The sequence below is a fragment of the Platalea leucorodia genome (assembly GCF_965183815.1).
Source record: "Platalea leucorodia genome assembly, chromosome: 5".
In the NCBI taxonomy this organism is placed as follows: domain Eukaryota; kingdom Metazoa; phylum Chordata; class Aves; order Pelecaniformes; family Threskiornithidae; genus Platalea; species Platalea leucorodia.
The window spans coordinates 1,044,261-1,064,088 of NC_138827.1; the positions used below are offsets into that span (position 1 = coordinate 1,044,261).

The 19,828-nt window shown below is 60.9% G+C and overlaps 1 protein-coding gene across 1 annotated transcript in view; it reads right to left on the reverse strand.

The window, feature by feature from the left end:
- Nucleotides 1–3,178: 3,178 nt before the first annotated feature.
- LOC309590728 (ankyrin repeat and fibronectin type-III domain-containing protein 1-like) overlaps nt 3,179–19,828 on the reverse strand; it is a gene marked incomplete at its 5' end in the record, with an annotated part of 203,436 nt that continues 186,786 nt past the window's right edge. The window contains 18 exons of the mRNA XM_082312132.1: nt 3,179–3,519; nt 5,468–6,135; nt 6,450–6,660; nt 7,229–7,395; nt 7,646–7,814; nt 8,581–8,731; nt 9,040–9,206; nt 9,559–9,774; nt 10,151–10,270; nt 11,483–11,615; nt 12,232–12,331; nt 12,582–12,689; nt 14,817–14,907; nt 16,376–16,473; nt 17,092–17,205; nt 17,474–17,668; nt 17,980–18,187; nt 18,514–18,715. Coding sequence (XP_082168258.1) covers nt 3,232–3,519; nt 5,468–6,135; nt 6,450–6,660; nt 7,229–7,395; nt 7,646–7,814; nt 8,581–8,731; nt 9,040–9,206; nt 9,559–9,774; nt 10,151–10,270; nt 11,483–11,615; nt 12,232–12,331; nt 12,582–12,689; nt 14,817–14,907; nt 16,376–16,473; nt 17,092–17,205; nt 17,474–17,668; nt 17,980–18,187; nt 18,514–18,715 — 3,406 coding nt within the window. The 3' untranslated portion in view covers nt 3,179–3,231. The remainder of the gene's footprint in view (nt 3,520–5,467; nt 6,136–6,449; nt 6,661–7,228; nt 7,396–7,645; nt 7,815–8,580; nt 8,732–9,039; nt 9,207–9,558; nt 9,775–10,150; nt 10,271–11,482; nt 11,616–12,231; nt 12,332–12,581; nt 12,690–14,816; nt 14,908–16,375; nt 16,474–17,091; nt 17,206–17,473; nt 17,669–17,979; nt 18,188–18,513; nt 18,716–19,828) is intronic.

Consider the following 19,828-nt stretch of genomic DNA (forward strand, 5'->3'; position numbering starts at 1 on the left):
TTGAGCCGCCTAATCCAGAGCCTCAATGCCCCTTAGGGCCTTGAGCTGCTAAGCCCCAGTCTTAACTATAACACCATCCTGCTTAAGAGAGTGTGTGACATCATAGCCTTCAAATATGAAAAACCAACCTTCATGTAAACAGCTTATGGCTCCCGGCTGGTTCAGCAGCCACATCGGCTCCCCACAGCCCTTAGAACTGAGATTATAGCCTTATAGACTGCCGCATACAGAGCCTACACGGTTTCTGCTCCTACTCCTTGGCCATGAGGAAGGACAGGAGGGTCTGAAGGCTTCAAGACCTGTTTGGAAAGAAAACATTGGGATGTGCCCATGAAGCCACCCAGGGAGAAAAGAACATGAAAAGATGCAACCACCTTGCAAGTGCCATTCCTCAAGAAACATTGTGCAGCAGAGCCTGCCCCAGAAACCCCTCTTCTTCACCCAGGCCCTCTTTGCTCTGCTCTTCGTGGTAGTCCCACCTTATCACGGTAAATACCAGAGCAGAGCAGATGTGTCTGTAAAGTCCATCTCACAGGGCTGAAGATGTGCTTGGGGCAGGAGTGAAGCTTCCATCAGGACATCACACATCCCAGTGCCCCTGGTAGGGGGGTTCCTACACGACTGCTGTGCAACTCCCACCCTTCCCACTCCGACTGCATCCAACTCTGCTTCAACCCAGGCCCCTGCTCTTTCCTTCTTCCAGGCACGGGGAGGAGCTCCCATGAAACCACGTACTGCTTTTGTTCCCTGCAGCCAAGTGATACATCCTGCTACCCGGCCAGAGAAACTCCTGCAGAAAAGCACTGCGTGCCCCATGAGATCCTCCCATGGGCAGGGCTCTGCACCAAGAAATGTGGGTAACCAGGTCCCAGCAGGGTCTAGCTGCGGAGCTTGCCCCATGTCCACCCCGGCCAAAAAGTCAGCGCCCGGCTTTGGGTCACTGCTCCATCTCTCTCGATGGAGCAGGGCTTCTAGGAAAGGAGAACTATTGCTTAAGAAAAGGGGAGGCCTTTTTTCCCCTCCGGGGTCAAATAAAATAATAATGTTTTACATATATAATATATTATATTTAGGGCAGCAAGAGTTGCACGGATCCGTGCTCAGGAGCATCAGGAACACAGATGTAGCTTTCTGTACGTAGCCCTGCTCTAATACTGAATTCACTCTGTGACTTCCAGAAAGCCACTTAACAGTTTCCACCAGTTGTGCCTTCCCTCTCCTCTGCCCCAGGCTCTGAGCATCAGTAGGTGACGCACGTGAACAGGCTCCTGCTAGGAAAGGGCTACCCCGCAGCTCCTGCCTCTTGGGGATGTCGATGCCCATGGATGTCCAACAAGGACAAACTCCATGGGAACCTCTGCACTCACCAACCTGCTTCTTCCTTGACCGGGAAAGTGGGATTGGTCTTAACTTGAGGCAGGAGACAAGTGAAGGAGAACAGAGGTGGGCGAAGTGCTTTTTAAATGTTCCTTTGCCGCTCGCCTCCACGTCCCATGGCGGTGTCTGCGCTGACGTCAATGCGGTGCCGTTGATTTGCACCAGCTGGGGGGCTGGCACACGATCCTCCCCTCCAGAGGGGCTTTGACGTGGGGCGGCGAAGGGCTCGTGCTGCGATATATTCCTGCCCGCGCCGCACAGCGTGCCGCTGGCTCTCCGCAGCAAGGCGAGGAACGATGAACCTCCGAGGGGTGACGGCAGCGGGCAGGCAGACCCCGCGTGGCTGCCCGCAGAGCCCCTGCCTCCACCCCGGCACCCAGCGACGGGCGCCTGCTGCCCAGCCCCAGCCCCTCCATGCAGAGAGAAGGGGAGCGAGGTGGCTGCGGAGGGGACAGCAGCGACACAAGCCTCACCACGCGAAGGACCGCCAGCCTCGCACCTTGCTTGCTGCCACTTGCTCCCAAGCGTTTGCGCCAGCTGCAACACAGCTGTGAGCTCTCGCTGCCTGCCCCGCTCCTCTCCTGGTGTTCTCCCCTCGGTGGAGGCTGCAGGACCGGATTAATGCATTTAACTGCAGCTGCTCGGGCCCTACAACCATCGGGTTTCCAACACCACGTGGAGGTGACTGCCTTTGCATGCCAAAGCTTATTTTACTGCCTTACAGAGCAACAAAGCCCAGAAAAACATTTTTAACTTGCACTTTGCTCCCACACATGCGATTTGCATGTTAATGTAAACCTCTGCTGGGTGGAAAGCATCCCATTAAACGCTGCTGGGAAAGATGAACGCAGCCCTCGAAATCAGGGCTAATTTGGGGGATGAAGGAACGCTACACATCAAGCCGCAAGAAGGAAAGGAGTGATACGCAGTCAGCAGCAGTCATCTTTACTATGGACCACAGGAGATCAGAAAAATAACCTTGTTAACAAGAGACCTAGTGGCTAACAAAACGTCATGCTATAGGACATACGAGAGAGGCCAAGCACAATCACCAGAACAAAACGGCAACCGAGGAGGAAAGGAAACCCCGGGGTGGTGCGCGGGGCGGTGCGGCAGATGCCCCACGGCGAACCTCCAGTGGTGGCACCCACACAGCTGCGTGCGCGGCTGTGCGTGAGCGGGGTCCTTTTGCCTTTAAAACAAGTCAAAGGGTCTTCACCTCTTACACAACGCCAGTGTCTCTAGCACAATTATTATTAATTTTTTTTTTTCAGGAAAAAAATAATATTGTTTTGTTCCAAGAACTATGTGCAAGAATTGTTTCTCCAGGTACAGTGAAAGGAGGGCAGATAGGAAAACACCCTTCTCAGTGCTGTCCTTGTGACTCGTGCCCTCTCCTCACTGACACCACAACCCTCCCCAGCAATCCTCTGTGGCTTTGCCTTCACTGAATCCCAAACAAGCCTTTTCAGAAAAAGAAGAAAGAAAAAAAAAAAAGGTATTGCTGCTTCTTCTTGTAATATTTTTCCTCTCTCTCCCCCCCTTTCCCCTTAAAAATGTTTACTTTCAAAAATTCCATTCCTGCAGAGATTCCTCCCGAGCTCTGAGGTCTCCGCACTCCACCCTCCTCTTCTGCAGTCAGAAAAACTGAGTCTCGATGTCTCTTTGGTTAAAAAAAAAAAAAAAAAAAAAAAAAAAAAAAACACAAACAAATAACACACAGCCCAGTATGATCCCATTCCACCGCGCGGATGCCTGATGAGAGGGTGTCTGTGGAAGAAGGAAGCATCAGAGACGAGCTGTCTGCTCTCTGGAAGCTGAGGTCCCCGAGCCGCCCGGCCGGCTCTCCTCCCCTCATACGGTGGTGGCTGGCCCGTACTGGAGCACCAGAGGGGACGTCTCCTTGATCCGGACGTAGAACCGCCCCTCGGGCCGGCTAGTTTGGAGGGACAGAGGCAAGAAGTCATCAGGAAGCCACCGCTCGCTCTCGTCGGAGGCGAACACCAGTCCGAAGTGCTCCAGCTGCTCCTCACCGTAGCAGAAGGCAGCCGAGCCGCCCAGCACGCCGCGGGAGACGTCGTTCATCTCCAGCACCACCAGCTTCACCACCTCCCTGGCGGACGTCTGGCTGGTGATGTGCAGCTGCGGAAAAAGAAAGGTGGGAGAGATGGATGGTAAGGGGGAGGAACGGAGAGGAACTGGGGGCCAGAGGCAGCACACGGCGTGTCCTACAGCGGTGATCATTAGGGTGGAGGAACAGCGGCCCCGAAGGTGTCAGGGCCCCAACCCATGCACCACTTTCTTGCCTCCACTGCCCTCTCTGAGTCCTTACAGCTCAGCTCTTGCATGTGTCACCTACGGCTCGCCCGCTCCGCTCAGACTGCCCCGCCATCCCATCACCTGCGACCGGAGAGGGCTCAGCCCCAGCCCTGCTCCTGGCACTGCTGAGGCAGCTGCGTAAAGTCCCTCTCGCGAGCAGGATCCAGACCGTCAGACCAGCTGAACCACAACAGCTCTGCCAAACTAGCGGTGCTGAGCTGAAGCCTCTTTGGGAAGCGGTGCTACATTTCGTCCCATTCACAAGCTCGGGGTTCTCCCACCAACAGCTACCCTCGCTCTCCCTCTCTGCTTTCTTGGAGACTTCCCTCTGAATCCCGACTATGGCCGAGAAAACAAGCTCATCTGGGCTCTGGCTGCTAACGACCATCGGGAGCCTGCTACTTGACTTCAAAGGCCCTAAAGCGGGACATCCATCCTCGCCCGGGCAAGGCGACGGTTTCCTTTGGCACATCCGTAAGGGCTTGCGGAGCGCCGTGAGCAGTGCCCCGGCAGGGTGGTCCGAGCCCTCGGCCCACGTGAACCCTGCCAGCTCCGAACAATCATCGCAGGGCTCAGCTGATTTATGCCAGCCGAGGAGACTTTCCTTTGAACTCGGCTTTCTTCGAGAAGAACATCGTAAAACGCTTTCAAGCAGGCGTGTCCAGAGCTTTGCAACTTCAAAAGCCACGTGGGCAGCCCGCCAGGAACCCAAGGGCTGTGCTTCAGTTGCATAGAAATCTATGGTAATTTCTCAAATGAAAAATAAATACTGCGAGTCAGATTCCCCTCTGCTTCTAACATCCCCGCTGGGTGCGGAGAAACCAGCTATCAAAACTCCCCAGCAATAAAACCCATCAGCCTGTCGGCTCTGTCCTTCCTCTGCCATTTCATGGGCAGGCTGTGCTCGGGCTACTCCGTCAGCCTCCGCTCTGGGGACTGGGAATGTCGGAAGGGAAATTTCCACAGGGGAAGGAGCTTCGTGGCTGGGAGCACAGGAGGTTGCAGAGCTGGAGGGGGACCTGCCCAAGACATGTGCCCTGGGGGTCCTCCTCCACGGGGGATCCCACCCGGAGCAGGTGAGGGTGCTCAGAGCTGGGGGATCAGCTCTCAGCAGCAAAACCCTCGCGGGGAGGAACCAGGTCGCACAGCGGCTCCAGCAGACCCCAACGCCGGCAGCTTCACAGGCTGGAGACGAGTGGCTCCTGCTCTCCCTTCCCCAAAGGCACACAGGGCTGGAGGCAGGGAGCAGAGACCCGGGGAGGAGAGGCTGTGGGAGGGCCGGGGACAGGGCAGGGGGGTGACGGCTGCATTTTGTCCAGGAGGCTGATGTGTGTGGCCACACCAGGATGTGGCGAGGCAAACCCATCAGTGGGACCTTTGCTCACTCCCTGCTCGCCCTGGCTGGCACTAGCCCACTGTCAGCCACTGAACCACGGACCGAGAGCTGAACCACGGCTCCACTGCCTTGTGCCCCAAAAATACCCTACCCGCGGCCCTGGCTCGCCCCCTCCGCAGCAGTGGCTATTGCTCCCGCAGAGCCGCGCGTCCCATCCCGCGCTGCCGGGAGCCTCGTCACTACTGCAGGGACAAAGGGACGCGGGGCAGGAGTGCTGCAGGTCTCCAGGGGACCTCGCCCGCAGATGGTGGGGGATGGAGAGGGCAGGGCCAGGCGAAGGGCACGTGAGCCCTCGCTGCCTGCCGCCCCATCCTGCCAGCCCTTCCCATCCGGGCATGGCAGAGCCGCAACACTGCCCTTTGCAGGCTCCGGTACCTTGACACTGGTCTCTTTGGAGAGTCCGGTTTCGTACTGAGGGCAGACCCGCAAGGTGACAGAGCCCGGCTTCTTCCCTCGGTCGGCCAAGCACCCGGGCTGCTCTGGCTGCTCCTGGAAGCTCTGAGTCCACTCGGCCGAGCGTGTCCGGAAGACGGGCTCAGAGCCCTGCCCGCCCTGGCCGCGCTCGGGGCTGGGCGTTGAGCCAGTCCCCAGCCTGAGCTGGCCGCAGTGGCCCGCGGTCCTGCTCTCCGTCGGGGAGCTGTCGACGGAGCCAGGGCAGGACTTTCTGGCCACCTGGCAGAGCGGTTTGGGGAAGTCCAGGCTGCTGGTTCGAACGCAGTACGCCTGCCGCTTCTCTGTGATGCGCAGCAGCTCGATCTGTCGGCTGGGCAGGACGAAGTCGCTGTCGTAGAGCTCGGGGGACGGCCGGGGCTCCTCCGGCGCCGGTGGCGGCGGCGGTGGGGTCTTGAGCTCGTGGGTCTGCAGGACGTCCGGGGCGCTGTCCCGGAGGGTGCGGGCGACTCTCCTGCTGCAGCACTCCAGCCCGGAGGAGGAGTACACCAGGTCAAGCTCCTTCGGGCTCTGTGCCCTGCTGGAGTCGTAGTCACTGTCAGTGGCCAGGAACACCTCCGAGGAGCCCTCCTCGTCTGAGAGCCCGTGCGAGTCTGCGAGGGGTGTAAGAGAAGCAAAGAAGGGCTCAGCCTTGCCGCCAGCAACCCCAGCTGAGGGTTTGCACCAGACGGCATCCGAGGAAGCCCCTGAGCATTTACCCCCTTGCCATGCACCCGTGCTGCGCTCACCAAGGCACAGGCAGAGCAGGTCCTGCCCCAACCAAGACCGACTGCCCTGCCCGTACTCCTGACGCCAGCCCTGCCTACGCTCCCACGGTGCAGCCAGCCAGAGCAGCCCTCCCGTTCCCCCCAGCACGGGCAGCCCCCTGAGCCCACCAGGCAGGAGCTTTACAAAGCTGGGTCCTTACCGGAGTTGAGCTTACGGCTGGTCTCTGGCGAGGGTGCTGGGGAGGGAAGGTAGTCAAGGTGGGACGAGGTGGATCGGGTCTTCTCCTTCATTGCACCACCGGCCTCGCTGAGGAAGCCGCTGAGAGACACCCCGCAGGAGGGCTGCTTGTACCGGGCGTGTTGCAGGGCATCCATAATCCAGCGCATCTCGCGCCAGATCTCCTCCATTTGCTGCCAAAATAGGAAATGAAGGATTCCTTTCAAAAAGCAAACAGCAGCAACAAAAAAGCCTCACAGCAAAACACAGGGTCCCCCCTACACCTTTCCCAAGAGGCGAAAGCTTTGGGGGAATCCTCAAGTCAGGAAATCCCAAGAAAGTACGCTGGGGTGGGAAGATGCTGCTTTGACCACCAGCAGCTGCCGGTTCAGCAGGACCTGCCTGCTGCAGGCAGGGGTGCTGGGAAAGGGGGCAGCGCGGGGTGCTCTTTCGCACATCCATCCCAAAACGCACCTCCAGGCCCTTCTCTAGCAAGGTGGGGACCTGCAGAGCAGGAGCCTCCGGCTTTCTAATCAGGATTTTTTTATGTGATCATTGCAATAAGAAGTTGCTAGACGAAGCTCTGCCTGCAGCTGCCCGTCTGCCGTGTCAGAGAAACCCCATGGGGTCACAGCCGGGAACACCAGTGAACAGCCCCGGCGGGGATGCTCCTGCAGCTCTTCCAGGGCAGCACTGTCCTGGCCACGTCCCATGGGCACCGTTGAGCCTGACTCCCTCCCAGCGCGCTCCAGCTCCACGTACCTGGATGTAGTCCTGAACCTGCTGGTGCCTCTGCTTCGCAGTGGAGAGCTCGGCATCGGAGAAGGCCTCCCTGAGGCTCTGCTGAGAGAGCAGCGACTCCAGCTCCAGGAGGGCGGACACCTGGCAGTACTGGGTGATGAACTCCCGGTCATACGTGAAGAAGTGGACTGGGAAGGGAATGAAAAATATCAGGTCCCTTGCTGTGGATGGCCTACAGATGCTCCTCCGCACTCACCCAGCACAGGGAGGAGGCAACACTCCAGCCCACCTGGAGAGCCCTCAGCATCCCCCTCCGCCCCTCCTCTCCTGGGGGAGGTAAGGGAGCTCCAGCCCACCTCACTGCCCGTCCCAGCTCTCGGGAGGTCTCAGAGGACAAGGAGACCAGTAAGGTTGTGTTTTGGCATTCTCTCTCCTCACCTAGCTCAAAGATCTGCAGCGGTAGCGTGAGGAAGCCGGAGCGAGGGGTGTAGGGGTTGTTCTGGCCCGGAGCAGTGCAGACGTCGTCCGACGGAGGCAGCAGCAGCAGGAAGGAGACCTGGCCCCCGAAGTCCAGCACCTCTTGGCTGTACAGACGGAAATCTTTGGCCTGCAAGAAGACACTGCAGGTAACAGCTGCAAACATCACCTGGTGGGCTCTCCTCTGAGTCCTCATCTGCAGAGGAGTCCTCAGGGACCACTCACAGCCAGGGGACACTGCTGTTTCAGCACACAGCTAGAGGCTCCTTGCTTCTGGCATAATCTGTGCACCCCTCTTTCTCTCTTACTTCTCCTAAAAGTCTCTAAACTACTGGTCAAAGTCACTACAACAGGGTCTCAGAGAAGAAGTGCCACCAGCCACTGTCTCAGCCCTGCTCAGAGAGGTGCCCGGACAGAAGCACATGCCTGGCACTGGGGCTGGTGGTCGCCTTCCCAGTGAATACTCAGCGTGGTGGAGGAGGCACTTCTCCCCGTGCAGTCTGGCCGGGGAGGCTGCAGCTCCATCCCATGGCTGGCCAGGGAGCATCCTGCTTTGGAGGGGCAGAGCTGGGCAGTCTCATGCTGCAAGGGCTGAGCCCAGGACCAAACCACGTGGCAGGCAATAATGCAAACCCAGATTCACCATCCTTGCTTCGGAGGTACATCTGAGGGTAAGACAAACAGCTCCTGTGGACACTGTCCCTGGGCAGGCAGATGCTTGCGATGCTGGTTGTCCACTACTTGCCTTCTATTTGCATGGGACTGAAATCTAATCAATGCTTGAGGCCCCCAAAGACGGACCAGGGTCTGCGGTACCCTGCCTGCTGCAGTGACCAGCACGGTGCTGCACGGCTCCTTCCCCTCCCTCCTCCCCAGACCTTGGCACCTGCCTGTACCTCTGGCAATGGGATGTTCACCAGGGTCATCAGCTCCTTGATGGCCACTTGGAGCTCCTGAAACAAGTGGTTCTGGGAGGTCTCAGCCTCTGGCTCTGCAGGAACAGGCTCCTCCACGCTGGCCATCTTCTGCAGCCATTCCCACTCCTCCCTAGAGAACGGAGAGACAGACACATGCAGGAGGGAGCAGCTCGGGGTGGATCTGAACGTGTAATCGCTATGAGAGCTGTGTTTGCTTGGCTGTTCCTCCCCAGACAGTGCAGCACCCCAAGGGATGCAAGAGTTGTGGAGGTAGAGGGGGACCTTGGTTTGCTGCAGCTCCAGGCTGCCCTGCATGGCAGGCAGCGGGGCTGAGAGGGAAAGGAGCCCAAGAGCAGAAGCGGGAGGTGATGGGTGCTCTTGCGCTGGATGGGACAGAGGAGCCTGGCTGCCCCAGGCGAGCTGCCCTGCAAGCCCCACCTGGAGATGTTGGGGTTGGAGCGAATCTTGACGTGGCACAGGATGTTGGGGAGCTGCTCCGGCACCAGCACTCGGATCTGATCCACGGCGCTGCAGAGCTTCAAGTATCCCAGGTAGAGGCCCGGGGAGAGGGCATGGCTGCTCCGCTGGTGGTAAGCCAGCTTGTCCTGAGGAGAAAGGCACTGCTGGATTGAGCAAGCCCTCGCAGCAGGGCGCTCTCCTGCCCTCGTGCCGGCTGCCGTGGCACAGCCGGCTCAGCCAGCAGAAGGGAAGCGGCAGAGCAGGTACAATCCGGCGCTGCCGGGCTGAATCCGGCACGAGTCTGACACCTCCCCTCAAAGCAACAGGATTTTTGCAGGCTGGTTGGACACTGCTCCCCCTCTGCCTGCAGCCAGGACCAAACCCTCGGTAGCCCAGGCTCTGCCACAGCCTTTCCAGCCTGAGGGGGAGCAGGGAGCGCTGGTGGTCCCGCAGAGGAGCCCACTGCAATCCCCTGCCGCGACGGCACCGGCGCAGCACCTGGACGGAGATCAGCAGCGTGTCCAGAGCGGTGGGCTCCTCCGGGGAGGACACGGACTTGCGGCTGCTCTGCAGCTTGCAGATAGGAACCCAGCGGACACTCTCGAAGGTCTGGTTGGTCTTCACCTCCTTCAGGGTGACGATGAGGATGTTGCCCTGTTTGTCTTTGACAGGCTCGAAGAAGACCTGTCCCAGGTCCTGGATGCCCAGCAGCCCCTGCACGATGGGATGGGGGGACAGGAGAAAGCAGCGGGTCAGGGGACACCCTGGAGGCTCTGTGGGTCTGGGCAGCCGGGACGTGACTGGGGGCCTCCCCTCTGCCTGCTGGAAACCAGCCTGCCCAGCAAAGCATCCACTGACAGTCGTACCACGACAGATTGCCATGAAGCCTGACACCCCACCGCCCCACGACCAGGGTCCTGCCAGGGACGACAAGGCAGGGGCACCCGGTCCTGCCGCTGGCTGAGCCGTGGGCAGGACTGGCAGAGCCTGGGGTTTTCCTGGCTGTGGCACGTGCATGTGCTACTTCCAAGGGAGCCCGGCCCACAATGCCCCCCCAAAACCGCTCATTCCCTGCCAGGCCCACCCTCACCTGCATTTGTGAGATGGCCAGCAGCATCTTGAAGCGCGTCTGCAGGATGCAAGAACAGGACGACTGGGAGACGGTGACACACTGCCGCAGCCACAGGATCTCGTCCCACATGCACGACACCTGCAGAACACCAAAGGGCCGTCACCACCGGCCACCACTGCCTGCAGCTGGTTCACACGAAGGTGTTTTGGGGAAATCCATTTGCCTTTCTGTTTGAGCAGGGTTAGGAATGCGCATCTGCACAGATCACCGCTCAGCAGGGGTGTGATTTCCTATGCCACAGGCACCCCAAGATGCCTCCAGAGCCTGCACCCAAGGGAAGTACCATGCCGTGTCCACTCAGATATCTGTCTTCATCTAGGACTGAGACCTTCTTAAGTTTGAGTAGAAAATAGCCAAGAGAAGGAGGGAGAAGAAAGCCTTCCTCCTCGGTAGATAAGGACCATCCAGCAAAAGATTTTGGCCCTGAGCTGCCCACCTGCCCTTCACTAAGCCTACTGACAGTGGAGGACCAGGCAGCAGCACCCTGCACGTCCTGCTCTGCACGACAGAGGCAGAGCTGCCGCAGCAGGATGCTGCGGTGAAGCAGTTAAACAGCTGAGAAGCCGCTGGCATCCCTGTGGAGAGGCAGCGCCCACCCGTCGCGGCACGCAGCCTGGCCAGCGTGGCGCTGGTCCATCGCCCACCCGTCATGGCACGCAGCCTGCCCAGCGTGGCACCGGTCCATCGCCCACCTTCGGGCTTCCAGGGGCTGGGGTGGAAATGCCGTTCCCTGGTGGTTTCTCGGTCCATGCTGAACCCCGGCGAGCAGCAAGCCTGCAGGCTGCCTGCGCCGCCAAGCCCCAGCGCCCGGGGTGGCGGGGAAGCTGCTGCCAGCTGAAGGCAGCAGCGGTGCACGATGTCTGCTTGGCTCACCCCGGCACTCCTGGGCTGTGATCAGCTCTTGGCATCGCTCTGCCCCGTGGGGCGCGGGAGGGCAGAGGCACAGCGGAGGTCCCAGAGGCAACAACGGGAAGCCCAGGAGCTGCCAGATGTTGTGTCTCTGGTGCGAGCAGCTTGTGCTCACTTTGTGCACATGGGGAGCCCCTGGCGCTGCTCCCAGCCCCAAATCAGACCCAGCCAGCCCCAGAGAGAGCCCCACAGCGCCCCACGCACGATGGGCACAGCTGCCTGCGCGGGCAGCACCAGGGAAGGGGCTGCAATGAAGGTGCTCTGCAGATCGTGCTGGCCATCATCTCAGCAGCATCCGGGGTGGTGACCAGGCAGAGATGTGCCAGGAGACACACTGCTGCCGGGCCCCAGTGCACAGCACAGGGTCCCTGGGCCACCCACCTTGGTGAACCAGAGAAAATCCTGCATGAGCAGGCAGGAGTAGGTGTCATCAATCTCCACCACGGGGATCTGGTCTTCATGGGTCACCAGGATGTTGTCGTCCTTGTAGAAGATGGCTGTCAGGTAGAGGCCCCTGCATGGGAGGGAAGACAGACTTCGGTGTCACCCTGGCTGCCAGCTTCATTTCCCAAAGGGTCTCTCTCCCAAGGGCAGAGGAGATGCCCTGCCCCAGGTCTCCGCTCCTCTCCAACAGCCCGTGGCAGAAGAGGCACACGGCCAGTACAGGAGCAGGAACAGGAACCCAATGCTGCCAGCAAGGCGAGCCTGGCCAATGCCACAGCTGATGCCGTGGCCGATGCCCCGGCCAGCACAAGGGAGGGCGATGGGGCCAGGCCCGTGAAGGAGATGCGCTGGGGTGCCTGGAGGCCAAGCGTGAAGGTGGGTGGTGGGAGGGTGGTGGGGTCTAAAGGAGAGTGGGATGTTGGGTGATGCTCAGAGATGGCGCAGGGGTCTGGGTACGGGCGCAGCTTGGCCAGTCCAAATGGAAACACCAAGGAGAAATGTTTGATTTCTGGGCAATGGGACTCATCTCCACTGACACCACCGGCTCGCTCCAGGCAAGGACCCGTCTCTGAGCACTCTCCAGTCCCTGGCTTGTGCGCACAGCTCCTGGCCGTGCCCAGGACAGGCAGCAACATGTCCCCAGTGGGAAACGGGCTCTCCACAACCCCCGCACATCAGCCTCTCACCGCTTCAGCGTCTTGAGAAACTTGCTGCCAGGGTGGAAGAGGTGCTTGAGGCTCTTGGAGACCGAGTGCTTCCTGCTCTGGGGCTGGTTCTTGCAGGGCTCTGGGGAGCAGAGAGCAGAGGACGCTGCAGCAGATGAAGGGCCACGCCGCCAGCCCGTGGCACAGCATGCCAACCTGGTGGGAAGGCTCTGCCAAGGTCTCCACTGCCTGAGCTGTCCCCCTGCTATGCTCACCCATGAGACAGATCTACTCCTGGTGCCACCCCAGCCCCGCAGCCCACATCACAACCCGGGGTGGCCCAGCTGGATCCCCCACCCCAGCCTCCCCGCAGCATCGTGCCGTGCACTCACCGTGACAAACGCAGTGCTGGTGGACGGTCTTCACCTGGCCCAGCAGATGGTCCAGAGCTTCAGCTTGTCCCCTTCGCCGTGGAGCCCGGCCGTCGTACTCCCGCCAGTCTGCGGGGGACAGACCAGCATCACCCTGCGCACCTGGCCCATCGCCCCAGCACCTACCCCTCAGGCTTCCCGTCCTCTCCTGCCCACGGTAGGTCACCTCCTGGCACCCCACCTATGCGTCCCACCAGCACAGCACGGCACAGCAGCAGTCATGGGTGCTGGGCGCCTCTGGGTGGGCTGGGCTTTGGGAGATCCCCGGTTTTGCACCCCTCTTCCCAGGAGCACCCTGGCTCTGCACAGCACCCCATGGCCACCAGCCAACCCGGAGCACGGCGGGGACAGGGCAGAGGGAAAGAACAAGGTCCTATCTGTTGCTGCCGCGCTTCACCGGCCTTAAATAAAAATAAAATTCTTTCCAGTGTCTTCCTCCAGGTCTTCCCCGGAGCTGCAGCTTTCTCCGGGTGAGTGCCGAGAGCTGGGCTCACCTCGGCAAACACATAAATAAGCTCTCCTGCCAGCTCCACCCGTTGCGAGATGGCAGCAGGACCAGGAGCGGGGCCGGGGACCCGCTGGCGCTTCTACTTTAGCTTTACATTAATTGCTTTAAACACCCCCTGTGTCCTGCCTGCTGCTGTTTTCCATGGAAAGTTCAGCTCTGTTAACTTTGGCTGGGGCTCGCCACTATTTTTAGGAGCTTTAAAAACACCCGGGGAGGTGCCTGACTATATTCTGCTGGGCCAGGGAGGGATCTTTACGGAAGGGAGAAATATTAATGGAGATAAAAATAAATAAAACCCACTCATGTCTGATTCACTTCAGCCATACTCTGTATTGATGCCGCATGGATCTCGGTCACGGGGAACGTGACCTGTGTGGCATGGCGAAGGGGCTTTAAAGTGGGTGCAAACATGACCGACGCCCGCTGCCAGGACAGGGTAAAGCCAGGGCCATGCAGCGCACGGGCAGGCTCGCTCCATGCATTCACATACATGAAATGTATTTTTGCATCTTTCCACACCGGTGCTATAGTGCTCGCGCACCTGCAGCTAGAGCTACGCGTGGTGCCTGCGCGCCTCTGGCCCCGCGGCTGTTCACGTGCTGTCAGCCCGCACCTCCGCCCGCGCGCGGTGCGTTCACTGCTCACGCAGCAGCAGCAGCACGCCTGCTCCCTCGCTGCCTGCCAGCGCGGTGCCAGGGACTGCGCGCCCACCGCTCGCCGGGACGGGCTCAGCCTCCCCAGGTGCGCATGGGGCCGCTCCTTACGCATCCCACGGGACCCCCACGCAGCGGAGACCTGTCTCGGGACTGGCAGCGAGGGGCAGAGGCCACCTCAGAGCCCGCTCAGCCCTGAACTTCACCCTTTGGGGCTGCTCCTTCCAGTTCGGTCCTCCTGGCCTGTCTCCCCCAGCACCCTGGGGCGCCTCGTGTGAAATTGGGTGGCTTTCCCCCCACCGCTTGCCCTGGTGCCAGCACGGGGAGGCGAGTGCTGACAGCCCAGAGCTAGTCTCCGGTGGGGCTCGTGACCCCCATCCCAGCTCGGTGCCAGGAATGCAGGTGCCCAGGGTTGGGCTGGATGGGCGAGAGCACGCGATGGCACAGGGAGGGCTCCAGGGCCAGACCGGCTCTGAGCCCTGGGGGGCGTCTCCAGGGGCTGAGCTGGGGCATCCCACCAGGTCTCCCCTCAGCACGTGGTGGATTTGCACAAGCTTGGCCACTTTGGGGGAGATGTCATTGAGGCGGTAAGGACTGACCCCTCCCAAAAGCTGCCCTGTGCTAAATTACAAACCTCTGTAAAAAACCCAGAGGTGTTTTTCCTTCCTACAGAGGAGATGGCTGCATTGCTTTCCCCTTAACTGAGAAAGCAAAACATCCCTCTCCTAGCTTCCTCCTTAGGATGAGCTGATCCAGGTGGCCTAAAACGGCTCAGCCTTTACCAAGCACCCAGGAGAATTTCAGGTTGAAAAATTAATATTTGTCAAAGCTCCTATCAGCTGGAGGCAGCATCCCGGAGCCCCAGGCACAGCCTCCCTGCTTGGCCCGAGACGCCAAGTGCTGCCTCTGCTCCCGGATCCACTGGACCCCATCCCAGCAGCGAGAGGGACCCCCAACGGCACAGGGAGCTGCCATCTCCCCCCATCCATCCCACAGCCGGTGCCTGATCCTGGGGGGGTTCCCAGTGGTACTTACTGGAAGGGATGGCGAAAGGGGGCACAGAGGCTTGTGGAGGACCCCAGCCCTTCATGTTGTAGGCGGACACCTGGACGTAGTAAGCTGTGCCCTGCGAGGAGGGAAGCCACACTCAGCACACCGGCACCAGTCCCAGCTCGGCATGCAAGGGAAGGATGATCCCCCATAACCCAGTACACCAGTACACCACAAGGAGTACTAAACTGGGAGCCTGCACCCCAGGTCACCAGCTCTGACCTTCCCCAGCTGTACAAAGCTCTTGTTATCAGACACTAGAGAATCCCCACAGGCTGGGTGGCTGGTTTTAGGGGCGAGGCAGAGGAAAGACAGGACATCGTGAATGCCCTTTGCCAGGAGATGCTCTGGCCCCAAAGACACAGGGCTTCCACAGCCTGGGGGGTCGGGGTGCTGCCTTCCCGCTGGGACGTGCAAGGATCCGGCCCCTGGAGAGAGGGAGCTGGCGCAACGCTGTCGAGGGCTTGTGGCATGAGGACAGTGATTAAAGGTCTCTGATTAAAGCTCAGTCAAGCTGCCAGATGTTGCAAGGCCTCCAGGCACTCATGAAGGCGGACAGGAGCCTGCGAAGCAGCTCTGAAAGCATGATTGATGGGCTTGGGCCAGCTCCTTGCAGCGGCGCTGCTCTGGGCTCCGCTAGAGCCCCATCCTGCCACGCGCGAGGGCAGCTCTCCCGCCCCGACAGCGGCTCCGGGGCTCCGGCACTGCTGCCTTGGCTAAGCCCCTCTAACCGCACCGAGGGCTTTCCCCGCTCCTCGAGCCGGTGGTCCCTGCCTGCCTGCCCCAGAGCTTCGGCGCTGCACCTCCCTGGCAAGGGCAACCCCATCCATCCCAGCATCTCCCCGTGTTCCCATCCCAAGCTCCACCCTGCCACGGTCCCCATCCCACCGCGGTCCCCATCTCGCCCCATCTCCCCCCCCCGGTCCAATGCATGCCAGGGACAGGACGGCAGCCCCCGGGGAGGGGACAGCTGACAGGCAGCGTGGCCCCTGTGGTTCTCAGGGAGATAAAACAGTGGGGAGCCCCGGCCCCAACCAGCCTGTGACCTTGCTGAGCTCCCAGAGATGGAGACGGGGCTGGTCCCCCCTCTCCAATGAGCGACGGGGCTGGTGCGGGGGGTCAATCTGTGCAGGTGGCAGAGGAACGAGCCACTGATTTATTGCCCAGGAGGAGCACGGGTGGAGATGGGAGCGGGGTGGGGGACAGAGGATAAATCAGGCACTCGGTGAATGGGCCCATTCTGCCTGTCACTCGACAGTCCCCAGGCACCCTGTGCAGCGGGTTACGCCATTGCCAGGGTGGCCGCGGCCATGCAGGGACAGACAGATGCCTCTCCCGGCCCCACGCTCTCAGCTCTGCCCACAGGCTGTGCTGAACACCACCGTGGCACAATCCTGTTCCTCCTGCTCGAAATGATGCCCCATCCCCTTCCCACACCGGCTGCAGGGAATGACCCCATGGGCTGCACCATGGCCAGCAGCGTTCCCCAGCTGTGGGCTCTCCCCCCACAGCCCTGACCCCTGCGGGGCACCCCGAGAGCTCACCGACACCAGCCCCCGGATGGTGAAGTGCAGGTTCTTCAGCTTGTCGATCACGGCCTCCCCCAGGGGCGGCGAGAAGGTGGGGGAGCAGCTCCACTCCACTGAAAGGAGAGAGACCCCAAGGTGCCGCGTGGCCCCGCAGCAGGGACAGGCTACCAGGGCTGGCTGCAGCGTGTCGGGGCCAGCAGCTGCAGAGGGACCGTGGGCAGCACAGGAGCTGGAGGCAGCGGAGTGGGGGAGCTACAGCGGGGGGGACGGCACGGGGAGCCGCGGTCCTCCTCACCGAGCCGCTTCAGACAGGATCAGCACCCTCAAATGACGGGTCAGGAGCTGGAGGTGGAGGAAGTTCTCCCAGAAGCCAAAAATATTTGGTTTAAGTGGGTGAGGGGCACAGGAGTAGCAGGACAGCAAAGCCCCCGTGGTGTGCAGGATGAGGGGGTGGCAAATAACTGGCACCCTGAGTTTTGCCTTGGTGCAGGATGGTGCTTTGGCCCAGCTCAGACTGTTCGGGCGGTGGCCGGGCTGCCCAGCAGCGTGCAGCCCTGGCTCCTCCTGCACTCGAGCACAAAGGTGGCTTGACAGGGGCTTGGCAGCACCGCCCACACCCCCGGCATGCTGGCATGCACGCGGTGAGCACCCCAGCATGCCCCGCCGGCACACTCAAGGCACCTGCCATGGCCGCACGTCCCCTGCACTGCTGTGGGGACCCCGGTCCTCACCTTTGTACTTGGTGACAACGGCCGAATTGACGCTCAGGGGCTCCCAGAAGGTCACCTGCACCGAGGAGCTGCTGGCCACGGAGAGGTGGACGTTGGTGGGGGCGTCTGGGACTCCTGGGGACAGAGAACACAGGGACAACTACAGCGAGGATGGTCACTCTGAACCCCTCAGTGTCCCTCCTAGGCCTCCCCCCGCGCCCAGGGACGTGTTCCTGGAGCACTCACCCCCTGTGCACCCATACAGCAAGCCCTGGCTATAGGGTGCGGGGACCCTCTGACAGGTGCTGGCGCAGCCCCGTGCCTGGACCACGCACAGCCCTGCTCCTTCCCCCAGCGCAGGGGCTGCTCCCCAGGCCCTCCAAGCCCTCCCGCGGGCACTTACGGGCATGCTCGAACCCTGCCTTCATGCGCTTGTAAAGCCGGTATCGCCACTCCCAGGCCTTGAGCTGCTTCTCCTTCTCGGAGCAGTCGGCGTTGGGCGCCTCGTTCACCACCTGCGCCGTCAGCTCGTTGACGCGCTGCTCCGCTTCCCGCACCAGCGTGGAGAGGTGCAGCGAGCGGCTCTCCAGGCTCACGACTGTGGGGTGGGTAAGCATGGCCGTGGGTCCCGGGAGGGGAGCCAGCAAGAGGGAAGAGAAGGTGGTCAGGGCAAGCCCAGGCTCTGCTGGCACCAAGTCCCCACCCCAAGACCCCATCCTCCCCTCCGTGTCCTGCTCTTGGGCTCCACTCGAGTGCACAGCTCCACTCCAGCCCCTGCTAAAGCCTGCACCAGTTTCCCAGCGCCCAGTGACGGCCTCCCCTCCCAGACCCCGCTGCCCGGGGTGCCCTGCTCCACCATGTGGGAGACCCAGGTGACGGGCACGGCACAGCTCCCCCACACCAACTCACAGTGTGGGCTCTCCTTCGCTCCCGCCTGCAGCAGGGCCCTGGCGATGGGAGCGTTGTTGGTCATGATGGCGATGTCCAGGGGCAGCAGCCCCTCGCTGTTGGGGGTGTTGAGGTCCAGCTCCTCAGGGCTGTACTGCTTCAGCAGCTCCTGGACCCTGTCTAGGTCCTGCAGCTCCACGGCCTCGAAGAGGGCAGCATTGCTCTGGAACTGGGTGGAAGGAGAAACACAGGTCGGCTGAGCATGGGGCACCCTCCTGCACCCCACCAAACACCCTAGCCCCTCATCAGCACCCCACAAACCCAAACAGCACGGGCTGCCCTGGTCCCAGGGGCTCAGAAGCATCAGCTCTTTGCAGACACGACTGGATGATGCTGAGCAAACACCCGGACCAGCTCCAGCTGAACCTGCTCCAGGGTGGCTTTGCTTAACGCACCCTTGGGCTTCCACCCAGGTGACAGTGTCACCCGCACACGGACCCTCCATCCCCATCTTCCCGGCCACAGCAGTGCTGGATGGAGCCAGCGGGCACTGACCAGGTAGGACTTGCGGAGCTTTTCCTTCTCGCCCCGTCCCGCCAGGCTGCCCTCGTCGAAGGACGTGTAGTTGACCCGGAATTTCCCTGACAGGTTTCGGTAGAGCCTCTTGGCTGCGTTCGGCGAGGAAGGGCCTGGCGGCTTCCTGGCCTGCGCCAGCTGCAGGTCCCGCATCTGCTGCGTCATTTTAGGGGAGGATGACCTGGGAAAGGGCAAGGAGGTGTAAGGAAACGAGGCACGGAGGACGTGCCAGAAAGGCAGAGGCACATCTGCAGCACTGGGACCGAGGCACGACTCAGGAGAGCCAGAGCAGTGCCGGGGCAGCACCGATGTGAGCGGCTGCAAGGCAGACGCCAGTGCCAGCAATGCCCTCATCCATCTGTTATCAGCCAGTCCGTTCCTCCTCCCCATCACTGCTGCTGGCCCTGCGGGGGTCCCGAGGGCTCGTACGAACCCTGTGGGTGAGACATTTCCGTCCAGACCCAAGGGCTGGCCCCACGCTGCCCTTGAGCTGGGATGCCCCAAGCAACCTCAGGCTGCTCAGTTCTGCAACTGGTCCCCATCCATCGCACCAGGGAAATCTCTCCTTACTCCCAGTCTCCACCATCCAGCTCCTACAGAGGTGGGCTGCCCAGACCTCCTCGGCAGCGGGGGCTGCAGAGACTGACAGCCCCCCAGCCCTGTGCTGGGTGAGTGCTGCCACCACGCAGTTGGCTTGGGATGGCCTCGCGCACCCTCTCCACATCCATCCTTCTCGCAGGAACCCATCTCCCGCGCTTATCGCCGTCCCTCAGCCCTCCTTGGTACGTGACTTTCCTCAAGGTCTTTACTCCAGCAAAGGACACCCTCTGAAAGCGAAGTGAGGGCAGGGAATGGACAAAAGGCCATTTCTAATGGCACCAAGACAACACCAGGTCCCAATGGAGACCAGTGACCCCCAATCTCCCGCTCACCAGCAGACCCAGGCTCCACAGCTGCTCCTCACCTTCTCCATCCACACTGATTAAGCTACAAAATCTTTTCTCCACTCCAATTTTTATTTCTACTTTAAATAGCCATGATAAATATGTACAAGTCACTAGGAAAGCTGTCTCTTTTCTTGGCTTCCCAGAGGATGAGCTGCCCCTCTCCCTGCAGCCGTGACCCTCATGTCCCCACCAAGACCTCATCCCCACTGGGCAAAGTCCCCGGCTTCAGCGTGAGCGTGGCCTCGCTGCTGTGTGGGGCTTTTGCCCGTGAGTCATCCCTTACAGCACCAAGGGTTTCACTGGCGTCAAACGTCTGATCCCCTCCTTGCCATAGCCCGTGGCACCGC